The sequence below is a fragment of the Netta rufina genome (genome assembly GCF_964035555.1).
Source record: "Netta rufina genome assembly, chromosome: Z".
In the NCBI taxonomy this organism is placed as follows: Eukaryota; Metazoa; Chordata; class Aves; order Anseriformes; family Anatidae; genus Netta; species Netta rufina.
This window is the reverse complement of record NC_140126.1, coordinates 36,498,863-36,520,016: the sequence shown is the minus strand read 5'-3', so window position 1 is coordinate 36,520,016 and position 21,154 is coordinate 36,498,863. Positions and strand designations below refer to the sequence as shown.

General features: G+C 37.7%; 1 protein-coding gene across 3 annotated transcripts in view; it reads right to left on the bottom strand.

The window, feature by feature from the left end:
* Positions 1-17,623, bottom strand: part of VPS13A (vacuolar protein sorting 13 homolog A) — a 118,927-nt gene extending 101,304 nt beyond the window's left edge. For all 3 annotated transcript variants that reach the window (XM_084305761.1, XM_084305762.1, XM_084305763.1), the window contains exons 1-14: positions 17,464-17,623; positions 10,127-10,170; positions 9,563-9,605; positions 8,459-8,554; positions 8,081-8,182; positions 7,184-7,293; positions 6,809-6,868; positions 5,029-5,088; positions 4,726-4,806; positions 4,232-4,289; positions 1,935-2,062; positions 1,611-1,717; positions 770-941; positions 335-397 (exon numbers count right to left, since the gene is read on the bottom strand). In XM_084305761.1, the coding sequence (XP_084161887.1) occupies positions 335-397; positions 770-941; positions 1,611-1,717; positions 1,935-2,062; positions 4,232-4,289; positions 4,726-4,806; positions 5,029-5,088; positions 6,809-6,868; positions 7,184-7,293; positions 8,081-8,182; positions 8,459-8,554; positions 9,563-9,605; positions 10,127-10,170; positions 17,464-17,563 (1,224 nt within the window). In that variant the 5' untranslated portion in view covers positions 17,564-17,623. The remainder of the gene's footprint in view (positions 1-334; positions 398-769; positions 942-1,610; positions 1,718-1,934; positions 2,063-4,231; positions 4,290-4,725; positions 4,807-5,028; positions 5,089-6,808; positions 6,869-7,183; positions 7,294-8,080; positions 8,183-8,458; positions 8,555-9,562; positions 9,606-10,126; positions 10,171-17,463) is intronic.
* Positions 17,624-21,154: the final 3,531 nt, after the last annotated feature.

Genomic DNA, 21,154 nt, shown 5'->3' with positions numbered 1-21,154 from the left:
AAGCCTGAAAACTGTCAAGTTATGGAAATAACTGCTTCCAACTTGACTTACTCTATCATCCTTTGACTGCATTTTTGCAGTAGATCTTTCTTGCCAAAAAGGGGAAGAAATTCACCCCCAAATCCATTAGTCTAAATACGTAGTATATGAAGCTATTTAACTTTTGCGTAATTGTAGGCTGACACTAACTATGCATTATAATAACAAATATGAAACACAAGGAAAATTAGAAGACTGCATAATTGAAACATCAAAACTAAAACGCATTTGCTCAGAATGTCCGCAAGCTGATGCTGTGGATGTTCTTGGATTCACTTAAGTAATAAAATTTTACCTCAACTTCTGCTTGTTGCCTTGCTAGAGTGATGTTAAAAATATCCAAGGTCTTTTCAAATTCCTAGAAAAGAAGCGAAAAATTATTTTTTATGATTGCATTTGTTTAGAATTCATGGCTCACTGTCTTATAGGAAATAACAGTAATGACTCTTTCAACACAACCCAAGTAATATGCTCAAGTTCAAAACTTTAAACAAATCTATAAAAGAAAAGCACATCCATGTATGTTTTTCTTCACCGTAATTATTAATTTTAAAAAATAACTAATGTTTACTAATATTGTTCACAGAGTATTGTTGAAGTTGCAAATCAAGCCACTGAAAATTTTTATTGTAAATTAGTACTAACTAATGAACATGTAAACATTAATGTTTAAGAAAATACATTGATGAAAGATGAAAAACATTTAAGCCTTTAACATAAAATGGCTCACCTCCAAAAATTTTAAGATTTCTTCATTAGGCTTTTTTGATGTTATCTTCGTTTTATACATCTCCTTATAGTTCTTCACTTGTTTTCTGTGGTGCCGAATATGTTCCCATGACCACATTTGGAGTTTAGGTTGAACATTTACTTCAAGGATGCCATAAATAACATAATTCCACCTTAAAGCACAGTCAAATGAAGTACAGTTTACATTTCTGTTGGCATACTGAAAAGACACCTAGAGCTATGAAGACTCTCACTTAATATAACTTAAGTTGTGAAATAGTCAAATCCCTTGTTTAATACTACACTTGTGTTCAACAAAAGAACTTAAGAAATTTATTTTTTTTCCACCCAAAGTTGACAGGATGTGATTCCCGAAACTCTGTAAGTAATCTTGTAGAAAAAATGCTCAACAATATATATACATACATGCACGCACAAAATATCTAAACAATTTCATAAGACTACTTCTAAAAAGAAATGAAAACTCTCTGATCTGCATAGCCATAGTCTTGTAATAGTAATTATTGCACAATGACCTCTCCTTCATCAGAACAGAATTTGGATATTAAAATACTATTTGATTTAATTTTCTGGTAACAGTCTCTTAAGACAGTAGATACACAACTTCAAATATTGTTTCCTTATCTTTGGTTTGAGGACCTTAGCAGCAATGTCTTTTTGATTTGTTTTTTAAGTACTGCCAGCTTAAGAAAATTTTAAACAAAATAGGATTTATTTAAGGAGTTTAGAAGTCAATTCTTCTTGAAACTACAAAATGACCCTTGGATAGCTGTTTCAAATGAACAACTGACAAATTGTTTTCAAAGTTGGAGGATGCCTACCACATCTTGGCATTGTTGTGCAATGGAACATCAGGTCTGTATTTCCTATACGGCAGATTTCGAGTCATCATATCAACAGACTCAAGAAGCTCCATGACACTGAAATACTAGGAAAAAAAAATAATCAAACCTGAGTGTTATTGTTTTTCTGAGAACAATGTAAACCATTTCTTTCTTTACTTTAAAGACAAAGTAATTTTCAAAGAAAATTAACACTATGAGAATCAATTCTGTGCACTTATCATAACATTTCAGACTTTTTCCTATTATGTTTGCTAACAAGCCTCTTTACCACTACATGTAATTTCAAAAAATAATTCATACCTGTGGTTTATTGAATTCAACAGCTATGTCCTCTAACTTTACATTTAAATCCATTTTTGGAGATGAGAAATCAACATCAGATCGAGGATTCATAAGGAGTTTGGCTTTAGCTGAAATCGGACGAAATACTGAAAAACAGAAGTTGATTTTAAAAAAAGGCAAGTAAATTATTCAGGACTGCCATAAGTAACACTTAACAGCTTAAAATAATCTTTACTCAGATTTCCGATTTTATTCCGGTGATATGGCTAGTGGAACATTTCCACAAAATTTACTGCATGCAGTAAAACATGGCAGATGTTTCAATTAACAATTCATATCTGAAAAAAAATCCTATTATATATGCTATTTATAGCACAAAATGGTCTTAGAAATAGCATTTATTTCACTACAAATCTTATTCCATAATGATTGTGCCTTACATTTCACTTGATTTCCAAAAACTAAAAGGTTATTCATTGCTCAAGCAATCTAAGTTTGTATTAATTTCCCAACCTGTAATTCCTTTGTATAAGGAAATTTTGATTCCATGTTTCAAGACTATACATTAATGCAGATTTGCCTAAAATGTAACACGTTAAAAGAGAAAATGAAAAACAACATTATTATTATTATTATTAATAATGGTATTGATGCGTTAGGCTTTTTCATAAGTTATGCTCACACTAGTGAGTAGCTAACATTTTACCTTTCCAAAATAAAAGCCTAAGTAATCATGGAAAAAAAACATCAATATGGATGATAAGTAAAGTGAAGCAGGTCTCACGTGAAAAAAAGATTCAGAACAGAAACGCTGTTCTTCAATTTGGCAATAGCAAGCATTCAATATAACCTTCAGACACCATATCTGATTCAATTCTTCCATCCATTTCAGGAAAGCAATCAAACAATAAGAATTAGTATATTGGTTGAATTCCTGTAAACCATATTTTTATCAAATAGAATTCCTTTAACAGAAATACTGATACATCATCTACGTAACAAATATTCTAAATTCACTGTCAGGTTCATACATGTGGAAAGCAGGCATCCTTCCAAGATGAAGCAATGTGTACATCTACCTAACCTCATTTTACATTAAGCTTGTTATTCTTTCCGAAGTTTATGTGGTAGCATTTCTACTCATTTTCTCCCTGTATTTAGCTTCTTACATTTCATTTTTCATTCTTCCTGCATTATACTTGTGTTTAGAGTCCAAGAAAGAAAAACAGACTTTATACATTCCTATCACTGTCTCACTCGAGAGACATTAGAACAGCTCTGCAACAGACATAATTTTTATTTACCAGAGAATACTGGCATGACATAATTCTTAAAATATCTGTGTGTCTGATGGTGCCACTAAATTTTAAGAGCTTAAATTCTGAATCCTGGAATTTTGCATTCAATCATTTTGAACTTCTATGTAAGGACATGGACAACAGATAATGTTTACAATTATTTTCTGGTAAAGAAAGTCAAAGCTAGCAACTGAAAGAGATAGATGTGAAATCGGAACATACATGTATTACTAAATAGTACTCTGGCAGTTGAATAGTGACAAACATAAATGTCTTCCTTCTTCAGGCAAAGGCAGTAAGAAAATCTGATAAAAATAATGCTTTTCATTAACCTTGTGTGTGGTGAACTACAAACTTGCTTTACAGCAGACTCTTCTCAAAAGCCATTCTGCCTTGTAAATGCTTACTAAATAAGCATATGAAAAATAAAACCCATATATTCTTCTGTGCAATGATAAGTAAACAATTGCCATCATTGAGTGTAGCCAATTAGACTTTCTGACTAATGTAAGCAACACTCAAAGCACTAGAACTTGCAATAGGGTAGTGCTATGTTATATAAAAAAAAAATAATAATAAATTGATGCATCAGAGGTTTTTTGGCTACTGTTTCCACCTCTAACAAAAATTGATACACAGCCCTTAAGGTGGGTGACCTAAAGGCTATCAATCTATTTTTCAAACCACCCTGGTTCACATAACTTCTATGATACACAGATTATTAGTAAACTTCTTAGAATAAAGAAATTACAATGGATGTGAGCAATTAGTATTTATGATGCTACATTTGAAAGATACATGATTAAAGACTTCAACCAAAGGCTTTTTAAGGATACGTATACAGTACTGTATTCAGTGTTAGAGAGACAGTTAATCCTATGAAATAATGCGTTCCACAATATGCTCCTTACTAAGATTTTTGAATAATAGACAAAGCACCAGTCTCTAAGAGGTATTAAAAATTAAAACTAAAATGTACATGTGTATTACAGCTCCAAATAAAATAATAACACTTACCAAAATCATAACCCTCTGGAATCACATTGTGGCTGGCAACTCCCTGTTTCAAGTTAACCTAAACATACAGTGGAGTTTAAGAACAGTTTAATTTCTATTTCATGATAAGCTTTTAAAATACAAAAGGTTAATGGTTTAGTATGGGTTTCAGATAATCCCTCTCAAACACAGGACAATTCAAAACAGTCATCTATTTTTAAACATAATAAAATTTGTTAGAGGTCTATTATTTTAACTACTAAAATAACTGAATTGTAAAAATCACCATCTATTGTATATAGTTTTGTAATTGCAAAGGACTTTTCTTTCTTTTTTTTCTTCCCCTCTCAGGTGAGTGTTCAATCACATAAAAACTTCAATATTTACTGTTTTTCCTAATAAATCATTACTAACAAAGCATTTCCCCAGGACATCAACATAAATGGAAACAGAACTGAATGTGAAGCACAGTCAGTGCTTCAGTCTGAACTAGAATAGTAGACACCTTTACTTACCAATGATTCATCATAACCACCATGATAGAACATCTCCGATTTCACATTCCAGTAAGCAAAAAGGTTATCCAGTCGTACAAGCTGAAAAACAACAGATCATATGTATTAATACATCTAAAAATTGTACATGAAATTTGAATTTCACGGTCTAGATGAATAAAAACATTCAGAATGTTCCTTGCAGACTGCACATCTTTTTATTTTAAAGCCTAGAATTACATCATCTTATTATAAAAGGAATTGAAACTCATTGCTAGCTTGTATTGCAATAGTTGTTTCTTTAGCACACAGTTTATACTGTACCTTGTAGAACAACTTGGCAGTTTCATCATGTAAACATGGATTCCAATTCTTATCTGAGGTCTGAAATGAGAATTAATGAAAGTTATTCTGCTATCTATAATACACCAACATTTTATCATCACTGAAACAAACAAGTAGAACAGGCAGAACTACTAGCACAATTAAAACCCACTGAAATTAATGGGGAACCATCTTCCGAATTCAGAAGATTAAACCATTATTTTCATAAGTGTAAACTTTATCAGGCCACTTCACCTGAAAAAAACGTATGTATACATGCAGTGACTGGCAGGCTGTACACAAGAACCAAAAGATTCCAGTATTGCAAAATATTTTTATTTATTATATTATTTATAGGTAAGCTCTTTCAAAAGAGATAAAAAGGGACTTGAGTTCTTTTGTAATTCTGGAAGTAGCTGCTTAGTTCAAGCTCAACAGCAACCTGTACAACCTACTGTACGTTGTCAAGACAAGTGTGACAAGTACTTCAATAGCAATGTATTAAGAATACCCAAGTTTTTGTTCATCATGCAAAATTGTTTCAGCGAAAAGGCTGGAAAAAAGCTTTCACTGTGTCTTAAACAGGCTACAAACTAGAATTCATAAGACAATTATTGCATTTAAGAAAGTAATACTTAAATACAATTTCTTTAGAATTACTAGTTATACAGAAAAGCTACTGATTCAGAGCAAACTAGAGGGCTGCTTCTACTAGGTATTCTTCCAAAATAAATGTATACAGTCTAAAATAACTAATGTTTGCTCCATATACTGAAGCTTGCAGATCAAAGAACAGAACTTCAGATTGAAGCAACATGCCACCCACTTTTGTTTTTTGGTTTTTTTTTTTAATCTTCCTAAGATAGAGTAGTGGCTTCCTTCTTGGGCCTCATAGCACTTTCAATAAAATATTCACAGATTTAAAGAGCACAAATCCAGCAAAGTCTGATGCTTGGCAACCACAAAGTGCAGCAGGCAGAAGAATAAAAATTTCTTCCTAAAGGTTTGTTTTATCACCAAGCTTCTTCTTTAATGGCAACCATATCAATATTTATTCTGGATTTAATAAACCAAGTAGATACTATTATGCTGTCGTGGTTTAACCCGGCTGGCAGCTAAACACCACGCAGCTGTTCGCTCACCCTCCCCCCTCCCTCTCTGGGACGGGGGAGAGAAATGGAAAGTGAAGCCCGTGAGTTGAGATAAAGACAGTTTAATAAGACAGGAAAATAAAAATAATAATAATAATAATAATAATACAATGATGATAATAGTACTACTAATAATAATATGTACAAAACAAGTGATGCACAATGCAATTGCTCGCCACCCGCTGACCGATGCCCAGCCTAACCCCGAGCAGTCCGCCCCCCCCCCCCCCCGGCTAGCCACCCCTATATATTGTTTAGCATGACATCAGATGGTATGGAATACCCCTTTGGCTAGTTTGGGTCACCTGTCCTGGGTCTGTCCCCTCCCAGCTCTTACTACACCCCCAGCCTGCCTGTTGGCAGGACAGAGCAAAAGGCTGAGATGTCCTTGGCTTGGTATAAGCACTGCTCTGCAACAATTAAAACATCGGGGTGTTATCAGCACTCTTCTCATCCTAAGCCAAAACACAGCATTCCACCAGCTACTAGGAAGAAAATTAATTCTGTTCTAACTGAAACCAGGACATATGCATAGCACAGGATTGTGGGTATTCTTTCATTAGACAGAAAAAATCAAACTTCACCATTTGTCTACATCAGCATGCTTTTTAGATGGAAAATAAAATTACCTGCAAGCTTAGATTCTGAAGTGAAATCCCAAATGACAAGGGATTATTCCGATTTGTGATCTAAGAAAGTGAAGAAAATACAAAAGTGTTATCATGTGCAATTTTACACACTGCATGTGTAAATTTCCAATTTACATAGGAAAATAAACAGCCCACTGTACATATATATGAAAGATCTGGCAACTGTATTACCTACAGTCCAACAATGTTTGTAATACCTTCTTATTAGTTTTCATTTTTAGTGGAAGACTATGAAATTTCAAAACTTTACTAGGATTCTCTCATCACAAAAAGTAAAGGGGGAGGTGGAAGACAGGTTCCTAATTTAATGTTACAGTGCACATGCCTTATCTTAAGATAAACAAAATTACTTACATCATCCTCATAGCGAACATGAATGTTGGAAATTTTCACCTGAAGATTTTTGATGACCTGAGTGACTAGTTTTTCTACAAAAGTGTCTTGTTTCTCTTCTTTTACTTTATCTAAGTGTAAGAAAAATAATTAAATATTCCATTTGCATGAAAGTATTTTGAACTAAACTAGAGGAAAAAAATATCATAAAGTTCATTTGACAGATACATAAATTTTCTAATACATTGTACTCTAACTTCATAAAAATATTCTCTTTCAGTAAAATCTATACCAACTACATTCTCAGACTGTAAGGTTTCAGCCTATTGTGTGACACAAGTTATTCAAAAGTACGAGATGGCCACTGATACTCAGTGGTCAAGACATATTTTTTAGAAGTACTAAAAGTTCAATTTAAGATGACAAGACTTAACATCCATCAAAACGCAAATTACAAAATCTTTAAAAAGAGTTAATAAAATTCTACAGCTAATGGGGAAAAGTGTTTTTTTTTTTTTTCAAAAGGAAAGGAAAGGAAAGAAGCAACATATGCTACAAGTAGAAAAATTATATTTCAGAAGCTTTATTTACATCAGATCACATCTATTTTTGAAACTTTCATTTTCAGGATGCACATGCTACAATATTAATGACACATAAGAGAATCAAAATTCTATGCAAGACAGCATCTGATTTCCAAAGACGAACACTATTTCACACAAAATGTTCAATAGCTAAAAGTTAACTCAAATAACAGGACACTTTGCAAACTTTCTACATGTAAATACAATTCTGTAACTAATAGGTTATTTTAAATATCAGGAGGAAAACATGAATCTAGAACACTAAATGATAAATATAACATCTTTCTGGATTTAAAAAAATAGCATCACTTTCATTATCTTTTCCTACTCTTACCTTGGTCAGCTATTTTCTGCTTTGCTTCCTCTATCCTTTGCAATTCCCTTTGCCTTGCTTCCAAGAGCTGCCTGGCTTCTTTTTCAGCATCATATTTTATGCCTAGATAAACAATGTAAAAAACGTAAAAAATACGGAAAACTTTGCACATTTTGGAAAGATGCTGTTTCAAAAACAATTCGTTACACATTTTATTAACACTAATACGACAAGGAAAAATTAACTGACTAAATCTGAATTGGTGAAGGATACCTCAGTGCCATTACTAAGTGAATTTCATAACAGTGTCTACTAAAAATAAAGTTCAATACCAACCAATTACAGAGACTTCTGAAATCCCATCCAATCACATTCACTTTTGTCACTATATTAACTTACTGGCTGTGGGCACGATAAGCAAATAAACTCCATCAAGAACTGCCTCAACAGGTTGAGTGTAAAGGTTTTGCCATGGAATCTGTAAATTAAGTTGACCTAGAAACACAAAGAAACAGTTCAGCTATACAGTTACATACATGACTAGGAGAAAGACTTTTAGAAAGATAATTGACACTAACCACAAAAGCTCTAACCAATTATTATATCAAAAAGGGAAAAAAAAGCGTATCTGAGGTAGGTGTCTTTTGGGTTGTCTGTTTTACACTTCATGCAAATAAAAATTCAGCAAGTTTTCTCCATCAACAGAACTAGTAAGTCTGCAGTTCCTCTCCTCACCCCTTTAAATTATAGTCAGTCTTCCTAATAACGTGTCCTTCTTCCAAAACCACTGCAGCACTCACATAACACAAAAAGCATCGGTAGCACATACATAATCAATCAGCTTAACACTACCAAAAGCAGAATTTTAATAACATTTTTCTTTCTTTCTTTACTGCGAAAGAGAGTCTTAAAATAGAGTGTACATGTTTGTGAGCATGGGGATCCTGACAATATAGTGTCTCGCATTCTTCGTACAAGTGCCAATTTTAGTAAACTATAATGTCGGTCACAAGAAAAATTTACTTCCCGGGCAGATTTGAAGGAAATATATTGGCTTTAGATTTAGTTCACTTTAAGAAACCATTAACTTTTACATGACTCAACTTGCAATGAGAAAACCTTTCATAAAAGCTAAAAGAAAAAGTGAAGAGGGTAGCAAAATCAGTTGTGGAATCTTGCTTTAAAAAAAAATAAAAAAAAAAATAAAAAAAATGATGTTCAGTACTACTCAGTTGCTCATCTTTGCTATTTTGGGTTCTTTTTTCATTAATATTGACATGACTAGACAATAATCCAATGTCTTAACTATAACATATCTGCTCAGGGAATAAACTTCTTCAATCAAAGTTTTTTCAGAAAAAAAAAAAAAATAATCAGGATGTACAAAGCATGCAAATCAAGCAAATTAAGAAAATTACTTGCTTAGGATGTCCAGAGCTACTTGCAAGGATGAGCAGTATGTTTGGTAACTCCTGCATGGGTATATTACAAAATGTAACTTACCAATATGTCCTGCTTTAACTTTAAATGGCACATCCAACTGACTCTAAAAGAAAGCATAAGAAAGTATTTTAGAATACAAACTCATTTCAGCAACTTGTGAAATGTTCACTAATAAGAGAAGACAGAAATAACCTTAACAACAAACATACTCCTCAATCACTGAAAGAAAAAGACTTAATATAATAGAATATGCAAGTCATTACTGATTTAGGCTGTTCAGCCACGCTACGCTAAATACATTCTTAAGAGCAAGCTCCTACCACCTCTGTAAGCTATAGGGAACAAAAAGTTCTTCCAGTATTCTTTTTGACCTCAACACAATACTTTCTGAAACTGTTGAGTTTTCTTTTGGCAAAACATATTATATGATGTATATAATGTAAGTCTTCATCTTTAAATTTAATCTCAAATTTATTAGACAACCCACACCCTAGTGCAAAGCAAACAGAACAGTAAGTTTTCATTTAAAGTCTGCATATTCTAAAATAAGAACCAAAAAAACAGCCCCAAAGATGTCCTAGAATATTTTTTGCAGCAGTTTTATTTTTGCTTTCACTGACTTACCAATGCATTTTCTTTTATTTCAAGGTTCTTCAGTGCTACAGCTCCTAAAAGCAAAGAAGCCAACAGGTAAAATTTCAAAAAGCAAAGTAGTAGTGGTACACACTTAACAAGCCTTAACAAGTGTGGAAGATACCCCCAGTCCACACCTCAAGTATTCATGGAAGACTATTAAGAATATGCTGTTCCTACCGGCTACAAAACAGTCTTTGGGATTTTCTCATGGAGCTTGCATGTCCATGGAAAAGAACCTGCAATTCCCCAAAATAAAAATGTAGGAAATAACTGTCGCATTTCATAAGGACCCCTTCAAAATTAAAAATTTGCTTCTGTTTCCTCAACCATCTGCTTCCTACACTTGTGAAGGGAATATAAGCCACACTGCAGCTTTAGCTTTACATGTCTTTTTTTTTTTTTTTTTTCCCCTGAAAGATCTTAGTTTTGCAAATCACATTTACAGGCTTATGAAAGTTCACAGGAAGTACTTCAGTACATCCAATTTCTAGATGTAAGACAACAGTAACTTCAGTATCCTGTAAACACAGAACATTCTAATTGCAAGATCTGTTTTTACAAAATACTCAACATCAGATGCTTGCCATCACAAACGAACATTTTAAGTGTCCAGGAAATTCATGCAATGGCTACCTTTGAATTAGTTGTATAGTGTTAACATATGCACATGGAACAGACACCTGATACAGATGAACAGAAGCATAAATGAGTTTCAGGAAACCAGAAGTGGATTACAAGCCTGAAAAGGAGTATGACTTAAGATTGCAAATACTATTTCATTGACTCAATAGTGTTTTCCTTTTGGAGATGCAAGCTAGAAATGGCCAAACCTACCAGGGGACAGGACTTCCAACTACAAGAAGTATTCTTGCAGTTACACAGTGATGACTGCTTTGGACTGCTGTTCAAAGTAGCATCAATTTTGGGTAATGGGACTCTAATCTGAAAAGGGCATTTATTGCAAGAGTTGGTTTTAGTTGCTGAATGTCTGTTGTAGACCTGTCTAGGTGAATTAACCTACCCATCTTGCAGTACTCACAAAATATGAAGTTTTAAATGATCTAATGTATTCATCAGAACAATCTATAGATAGCCATTTCCAGTACAATTCTATACATTTGCTATGTGCTGCTACCAGGTTATCAAAAGAAATACTCTACACAAAAGGTTCGTTTTGAGCTGGGTGCTCCACTTTTAAACCTTACAATACAAACAAATTGGTGGAAGCAGTAGGAAATGGAAAAAAAAAAAAAAAAAAAAAAAAAAAAGACTACCATGTGGTAGTCTGTAACTACTCTAGTAATTGTACCTGATCTATGGGAAACCACAAGGCAGTGCCTTTTATTTCACAGAATCACAGAATCACAGAATTTCTAGGTTGGAAGAGACCTCAAGATCAAGTCCAACCTCTGACCTAACACTAACAGTCCCCACTAAACCATATCCCTAAGCTCTACATCTAAATGTCTTTTAAAGACTTCCAGGGATGGTGACTCCACCACTTCCCTGGGCAGCCTGTTCCAATGTCTAACAACCCTTTCAGTAAAGAACTTCTTCCTAAGATCCAACCTAAAACTCCCCTGGCAAATTTACTACTGTGATTAGTTCTATACTAAATTTATCCCCCGACAAAGTTTACCCTAACAGAACATTGTAACACTCACCAGAGAAAGTTCCATTATATGAGAGGGGAATAATAATAATAATAATAATAATAATAATAATAATAATAATAATCATTCACCTTCTCCAAGAAGACAACACTAGTTGTATCCATTGTAAGTAATTCAACAGATATACAGCATAAAAAGGTTCAGACTTCTAATCAAGTAACCCAGCTTATATTTTTACGTGTCAGATGAGATGTTCATCAGAAAACTCTATGACTACATGACATATGAAGTAATTTAGCTAGGTTTAGTTTCTTTCACTTTCACTGTGGGCTAAGTAAACATTACGTTGCATTTATCAAGGGTTTCACAGATGATGCATTTCAGCTGAAGCACAGTTCCTTAGGCTGTAATGTGGCAGCCCTAACGCTTCCAAAAACAAATCATTGCAAAGTGAGCAAGGACTATTATCCCATGCACTTACAAATAATATTTTGTCGTGGACACCTATGGCTTATTTCACCTGAGCACATCATACTGACAGAGAGAAAACATGATACTTTTTCCGTACTGTTTCAAAAAAGAAGCTTTTGACAATTCTATAGAGTTCAGATAGGGAAGCAGGGTAAAAAAAAATTACCATTTTTCCTACATTTATGATTTTAAAGTTTATAAATTTAAGTTTATAAGTTTCAGTTGAAATCATTAGAAGATACATAAATTAGTAAAGCTGCAATCATCTCAATTTTAATACCAATTTACTGAACATTTACTAAAATATCACAACCTACTTGTAAAAACCTTGATTGAGTCTAACCACTCTGAATCAAGGCACACTGAAGGCTACTGAAGTACCGTGTTTTGTGCCGTTATGCAACATTTCTTTTTTCTATACTCAGCAGTCCGTGCAAGGAAGAGACTGAGTAAATAATCTTGCAAGTAAACCTAACTACTTCCAAAGGTAGGAGACCTCAGCTGGCACCCAATTTTAACACTTGTGATTACAGACACTGTAACTGACCATGTCTGTATTCTTTTTTTTTTCGCCAAAATTTAGTCTCTATCACATGCAAATGTTTCAGTTGCAATGGTACAGATTTGTAAGTGCAACTGCATCATATAGGGACTGTTCTACTACAAAAAATTAAGCCACACAAAAATATAAGCACTGAAATAAGGAAGTAACGGCCTGGTGCTGGACATAAAAGAGCTACTTGATTTTACTGTTTTGGATTTTAGTTGGATGTTTCTTTGTATTGAAGACTGTAGCGCATGCAGGTAAGAAGATGTGTTAAAATTGCCCAACTAAACAATCTTTAAAACTGTACGTACAAGTAGTTGGATTTGTATAAATATCTATGGCTAAACATGCAGACTTACAGTCAAAACAATAACAAAAGACAAAACCTTTGTAATTACATATAGTACAGTCTAGGATTTACTAGGCCTATAAAGGAATGAAATTCTTACCTCCACTAATCTCTGGACATTGCAAGTAATTCAATGAAATCTAACGTTCTTCATCATTCTTGAATACATAGGTTTATAGTTCTAATTTTAGACACTCATATTTATATTTTGAGTGTATGAGCCAATATCCACTACCAAGGACTTAGGTGTCTCACAAAGAGACACAAAGAAAATAAGATAACATTTAGTAAACTGTCTAACTAAAAAGGCCTAACTGAAATTTTGTTATGGATGTCCACAAAAGCTACAGGCAGAGAATGAAATTAATCCTCATAAAAACCCTGCTCATTTAACCTATGGATGTACACCTTTTGTGGATGTTTTTATGGATGTACACCTGTGCTGTCCTTGTACATAAAAAGGGGTGGGGATGAGAACTTCTTATGATGGGAAAAATGAGGGAAAGAGATATTAAAGATGATAGACAACAGAAACTTAAAGTACTTCTGCTGGTCTCTGATCAGCTTCAAACACTCCTGCTCATATTTTAACAGAATTTCTGTTTTTAAGCAACAGCATCACACTACTGAGACAAGCTGAGCTTGTGAAATCCCTTGATCACTTTCTACAAATGGCTGCCTTGCCAATCATTTCCCACTGGTATCTGTGTTGTTAATTAGTAGTATTTAATCATACCTTCTGGAGACATGCTGGAAGTCTTCAAGGGTTTGAGTGTCTGCCATAACACATTCGCTATTGACATCTATTGACAGATCACAAAAGGCAGCAGAAACTACTAGATATTCTACATCCCTCAGCCAGTTTAAATGACTTCACTGGTATGTGAGGGCAAGGACTGCATCTGCTATACTTAAACAAGGCACACCATGTAAAAGAACTAGTCATTTATTATACTAATAGGTGTACCCAGAAGAAGTAGGTAAGAAGGGCTTGTGTGCTCATAAAACTTGTGTCAAGTATCTGCCTGTACCAGCCTACTGATACAGCTGCCACAATAAGAGACACCAGCTATTCAAATAGCAAGTTATGTAAGATATACTTGAGACATTAGCTAATTAGTAGGTGTGCCCAAGTCAGCAGAGAATTTTAAAGTGCAGTTCAAAGGGTCTAATCAAGACACTGAATGAAGTTACTTAGAGCCAGCCTAAAGAAATAATAGTCTCATGGACTTTGGTGAAACAATCGCTTGGTCTGCCCTGGTGCCTAGAAATCTCACCAGTGATTCACTGTTCCCCAAAGATAACCAGCAACATCTCAGACTGCTTCAATCACTTCTTTAGGTATTAACTATAACTTTACAGGTTATAAAATGTCTTAAAATTTCTAACTATTCATCTAACCTGTTCTTCTAAGGCAAGTTCTTAAACATTCATACAGCATTTTCAGTGACACTATCTTTTAAGTGAAGACCATAACAAAATCACCGGCCTTCCCATCTGATCAATAAACTTTCCTTGATGGCTGCCAAGCACACTAAATAACATTTTATTCTGCTTCATACAAATTGAGGTCTTAAGGAAAACAATTTATTTTCCCATTATATTTTTTTCTAAGCCTTTGTCTTTCCAGTGTCGGCCTTGCATGTTCAAATTGATATTATTATTTTTTTTTATTATTATTTTTATTTTTTATTTTTTTTTAACTTTTATAGTTTGTCTTGCACTCTCCTTTTTGAATTACCTTTTATATTTCAGGTCACGAAGTTCTTGCAACTCTCCCAGCCAAGAGCCTGATTGCAGGCATCCCATCTGTAGTATTGAGACAGCTGGGATTTCTATCCTTCCATCTGACTTTTCCAGTGAGCAGAAGAAAACACTTGAAAACATGTCTAGTTACTGTGTCCACGTGTGTTGGCAGAAGCATGCAACTTTATTCCACAGATTGAAATTCAATGGCTTTCATATGACATCCTGACTTCTCTCTTTATACAAAATTGAAAATAATGTTGTGTGTGTTTATTATAGTTATTAATAAAGCTGCCAAACTCACAGGAGAAGGAACTGTATATACACATATTCAGAGTCTACCAAGAGAAGATAACCAGTCAACATAAGCAGGCTAGCTATAAAATACACCATGACAGAACTTCTTCACTACAGCATCCAAATAAACGCCCTCGGGTATTTAATCTATCAGAGGTGGACAAAATACACACTTTTAAAAATGGAATACATTAATGCACAGCACGCAAGCAGTGCCATAGCATCCAAAAGGCACACAGCAAAGAACCATGACAAACAGCTAGCTGTAACTGAAACACTTTTAGAACAAACAAACTTGCAAATGCATTAATTTTACACAAAATATGAAGAAAAAAGTGCTTTTTTCTGGATGGGGGAAGGGGGAATTGGAGAGAGAGAATTTAGGTCCACAATTACAGTAATACAGAAGGCAATAAAATTATCAGTAGACTTGATCAGTAGATCAGGATCTATGTACATAAGGATCTATTATCAGTGACAGCGTCCATATAACAAAAAGTCTACTACCGCTACTAACAGCTACTGCCTTTTAGTCAGAGGAATGAAGATCTCCAAGATCTTTGGAATGAAAAAAATATTACAGATGAACACACCGTTAAACATAGATGAAGATGTACGTACATGAAACATCACCATGCAGTGGACCACGCAAAAATAACCTTCTACGGATGATTTCTCAACAACGTTACATAGCAGTTCTGGGCATCTCAGAGCAAAGCACAGCATTATGTATCAATTTTCACAAAACATAAGTGTACAAACTATATAGAGAAGAAATAATTTGAATCTAGTGCAAAGGCACCATAATAACAAAAATAATAATTTAGTTTAAAGAAAAATATATTCAGAAACCTCTAAACGTTAAAACTACTTCAAGAGGAAATCACAGAAAAATCCCGAAATTGAGCTCTACATATACATAAAATGTAACAGCTGAATATCAAAACTTGACATATATTTAGGTTTTGGCTTTGCTTTAGATGAGAAAGCTAAGTCACATACAACCTGGTGAGAGTTGCCTCATAGAAGCCATAAACTGCCAAGAGCAATCAGCAGTAATCTGCAGAGCTGAAAAGTAAGTTTTTACCTATTTGTAATGTATAAACGCAGCCAAATAGAACATTCTCTATTTCACATTGCATATTTTCCTTGCTTTCCCTGAATGTAAAGAAAGAACTAAGACAACCGAACAACTTAAGTTCACAACAAACCAGTTTGACACATTTTTCAAATAAGACACGATCTGGAATAAACATGCCATATTTGGCCTTAACACTGCAGACTGGGAGCTACTACTTTCTCCCCAGCAGTTACATCTGCTGTTGCAGTGTTAAGACTGCATACAGCACCTGAACTTTGCAGACATCCTGCAAATACATGCCTTGAAAAGCTGACAAAATAGTGCCACAGAGATGCAATCAAATAACGGCACCGTTTCCAAAAATGGCAGAAAGAAACTGAAACATCCAAGATGCAAAAAACATCCAGGAGGAGCATCCAAAATCTGATTCACGTATGTGAGTAGCTCAGAACAGAATTCTAGGCATGGAATACCTTGAGGATGCTTCATACCTGCAGGTGTATGAACACACACACACACACAAAAAAAAACTTCACCTCCGTTTGCTTGTGCTGATGCTGCAGACGCCTGGCACGCACATTGAAAACAGAGTCGGGGCGGTCACCGCAGACGCACCCGTTAATTGCACGCCTCTTCCTCTCCTTGTGCCTCCTCTCCCCAGGCACACAGGAAAGCGAGCCGGGGCGCTGCGGCTCCCCTGTGCCTGTGCTACCAAGGGGGCTCGGCGGGGCGCCACGCCGTGCTGCCCACCGAGCAGGACAGGCGGCCACCGCCCCGCCAGCACCCGCTGTCGAGACTCTGTCGCGTTGGGAAAGGGAACGCGACAGCCACGGCGGGCTGCGCCGCGGGACCAGCCGGCTATCGCTGCCTTCCTTCCGCCTCACGGCACCGGGCGGACACCGCGGCTGCCGCCTGCGCCGAGCGCCTCACCAACACCGAGCACGCTGCCACAACCCCTGTATTTTTAGCTGCTTTTGGGGAGAATAATACTAATAATTAAAAAAAAAAAAAAACAAAACAGCGCAGGCGAGCAGCCCGGCCCCGCACGGAGGCGGCCTGCGGCAAACTTTCCGCCAGCGCCCCGGGCAGGGCCACGGACGGCGGCGCCGTGCGGGGGCAGCGCGTGCACCTGGCGGCCGTTAGCACCCCCCCGCCTCACACCGCCCCGCCCCCAACCGCCGCAACCGCCGCAACCGCCGCAACCGCCGCGCCGGCCCGCACCTCCCCAGATGCCCAGCTTCAGCTGGGAGCTGTCCAGGTTCACCACGTAGTCGCCGAGGAAGCGGTTCAGGACGTCCACCACCAGCGACTCGAACACCATCGTGCCGCCGGAACCGGACCCAGCTCCGGCCCCGGCCCCGGCTCCGGCCCCGGCCCCGGCCCCGGCTCCGCCGCTGCCCCGCCCGGCCCCGCCCCGTCCGCACCCGCCGCGCCCCGGCCCCGCCCACTCGCGCCTCGCCCCGCCCCCCCGGTAGCCGCGACGGCGCGTGCTCGCGGCGCATGCGCGGGAGCGGCCGTTTGCGGGGGGGGCGGGGTGGGGCGGGGCGGTTGGTGTCCGTGAGGTGATTTCTGACAGGCGTTGGGCGGCGGGGCCGCGGCGCTCCCGCCTTTGTTTTATCGTTGTCATTTTGATTCTTTTTGTTGTTGTTGTGTTTTCACTTGTTTATTTATTAAGAGCTCTGTCCGTTCCCAGGCTGGGCGGGTGTAGAAGCCACCAGGCGCTGGGACGTCGCCGGGCTATTCTTAGCGGCGTGACTCAGCCCGGCTGAATTCCAGACGCGGCTCCCCAGAAGTCGGCTCCCCTGCGCTGCACAGGGCGGGGGATCTGGGCAATAGCAGTTGGGAATCTGGGTCATGTTTGCCCTGAGTGAATGCCTTCCGCACCCACGAGGCTGTTGTTTCGCCAGGCAGCCACCGAGCGTTTCTCTGGTGGCAGCAAGAGGCGTGTAATTAGTCCTCAGCCGGTTCCTGGAACTGCAAAAATTAGGTTTAACTTCAGCTTACAATGTTCTGCTGATAAGCAGAGCCCTGTGGTTTTTATAGCTTCTTGTATTAGGTTTATGTGGCGAGGGCTCAATGGCAGGAGGCTGCAGGGGTGGCCTCTGTGAGCAGAGCCCAGCAGCTGCCCCATGTCAGGTCAGGGCTGGCTCCAGCTGGCTCCAAAAGGGACCCGCTGCTGGCCAGAGCCAAGCCAGGGAGCAATGTGCTGGTTGAGCCTCTGGGAGAGCAAATTGAAGGAAGGGGAGAAAAAAAAACGCTGTGTGATAGCAGCTGGGAGAGAGGAGTGAGCACCATTCCTGCAGCCCCAAGGTCAGTGCAGCAGGAGGGCAGGAGGTGCTGCAGGCAGTCAGCAGCAGTTCCCCTGCGGGCTGTGCAGGGAGAGGCCCCTGGTGGAGCAGGCTGTCCCCCTGCAGCCCATGGGTCCCACACGGAGCAGATCTCCACGCTGCAGCCCCCCCATGGGTGGAGGAGACCACAGTGGAGACATGATCGTGGCAAGAACCACAGCCCATAGAGGCACGTAGCAGGAGGTCTTGGAAGGAACAGTGGTTCATGGGGGGTCAGTGTTCGAGCAGTCTGTTCGTGATGGACAGTAGCCCATGGAGAGGACTCACGCTGGACAATTCTAGGATTGAACCCCATGCAGAGATGAAGTGTTTTGAGCAGACTGAAATCCCCAGTGCTCAATCCCCCTGTAATGTTTAGGCAGGGTGATGGAGGAAGTTGAAGATTAAGGAATGAAGTAGTGGACTCGAGGCTCAGAACAAGGGAGGAGCAGGGAAAGGTGGTTTTAGTTTTGCCTGTGTTTTTTACCATCCTGCACTGTTTTCAGTTGGCAATAACTTCATTTAATCTTCCCCAGGATGACTGTGTTTTGCCCATGAGGCTTATTGATCCCTGTCTTTATTTCAACCCAGGAGCTTTTCCTCCTCATTTTCTCCTATTTTGTTGAAGAGCAGGAGTGGGAGAGCGGCTGGGTGGCCATCTGTCAGCCAGCCAAGGTCAGCCCACCACACATGTCAAGTACACAAGGAAAATTCAGGAATGTTTTTGTCCATGACCCCTGTCACTAATGATACCTGTCAACAATCAATTAAACTGAAATGCATCTGTAAGCAAGCATGAATCATGCTTACTAATATTTTTGAAAGATAAAACCTGCTAAAACAACGTCAGCTGTGGCACGTTGGTTCAATGTGAAATGTTTTGCTGATACCAGTTAGCAGGACTTACTGGTTTCTGCTGCTCATGTGACTTCTAAAGTGGAGAGACGACATGGCTATTCTCTTTTTATCGAAAGCAAATTAAATATAGCTATGATTTTTTCAAAGCTTTGAAAATGTATGTGTTTTCAGAAGTTTTGTTATGTACAAAATAAAAGCTCTGTTTCATTTTGACCTCCAGAGGCCCCTTCCAACCTCAGCCGTTCTGTGACTGCTCTTCTCAGAGCAAACAGCAAGCAGTAAGTTTAGGATTCATTTTTCCATGTGCATATAGAAACCTAATTGATAAGAAAGAAGCCCAAAATATTTAGAAGTGAAAAATAAAAAGCATAACAGACGTTTTAATTTGGTGTAAATTGCAAGTAAATTTGTGAAATAAAGACTTGTACAATACTGATCCCTTCCTTTAGTACTTATGGATCATGCCAAAACAACTGGTAAAAAAGTGTAAATCCCAGGCTTAAAGAAAGAGATGCAATAGAAGCTCAATGATAGGAATTTGGTGGTGTTACTGCTTTTAAACTCGGCCCAAATACTTAAAGGGAAGATTAATTCATATCCAGATTTAGTTGCACTCTGTTATTCTTGAAAGATCAGTTATCAGACAGCTGTTTTAGAGTGTACTTGCACTAGAAAAATACTTTTTGTTTCAGAATACAAATTCTGAATATCTTTTAGCAGATACTCTATATTAAATTTAGAATGTCTTAATTACTGAGGGGAGTAGGAATGGAAAGGCTGTCAGAAATGATACACTGTTTCGTTCCTTATACTAATAAATGAATGCTACATATCTCATTTCCTGACCACTCCTTTTTACTGTGTGGCATGTACCTGGGTATTTACCTGAAGCCTGCTGCTTCAGCGATGCATTATAGTTCCTCTCCCCCCCTTCCATGTGCAGAACTGTTTACAGAGAAGTTGACTGATTTAAGGGAGCACACTTTTATCAGGGACATCATTGCTGTTTTTCTTCATTTATCAACACAATGCATGAGGGGGAGAGTAAGACTGAAGAAGGATAGCAGACAATGAAAAATCATACCATCATCAAATGTAACTGTCCGTGCACTCATTCACATACACATTTATGCAGCAGTCTTTCTTTGTATGTCTTACATAAAGACATACATGCAGTCTTTTACATCTCTTACAAGAGGTCTTTGAAGTGTGAACACAGGGCACTTCTTACTCTGTGACTAAATCACAGTTTTTCACATTTAGCTGTGAGAGAGCTAATTTAAAAACGTTTATGCTTTATTCCTGTTCACTTACTTTAGAAGTTGGATTTTGGCAGCATGCAACCTCAGAATTCCCTTCCAGCAGACAGTTTTCAAAATTAACTTCTTTTTGTCAATCTGCAGCTTCTAAGAGTATAGATAAAGCTTCTCGGCTTTCGCATTTTATTTCTGGGGCTACAAAAAAATTGTTCAGTATGGTGGATCTTTCCAGTGCACAAAATGTTGGTGAGTCTGCCACAGCAGACAGCTAGCCTTGAAGCTCCATTGAAAAAACTGCTTAGAGCTGATGAACTGGTAAGTCTAGCATAGAAGGCCAAACATAAATATATGATTCCTACTAGTGACTATAATATAATTCCGTATCTGTAACAAGCTTTGCCAAGGTGAGGAGGGACAGTCCTTGTTTTCTCTTCCATCCCTCTTCGTGGCCCCACAGCTGACTAACAC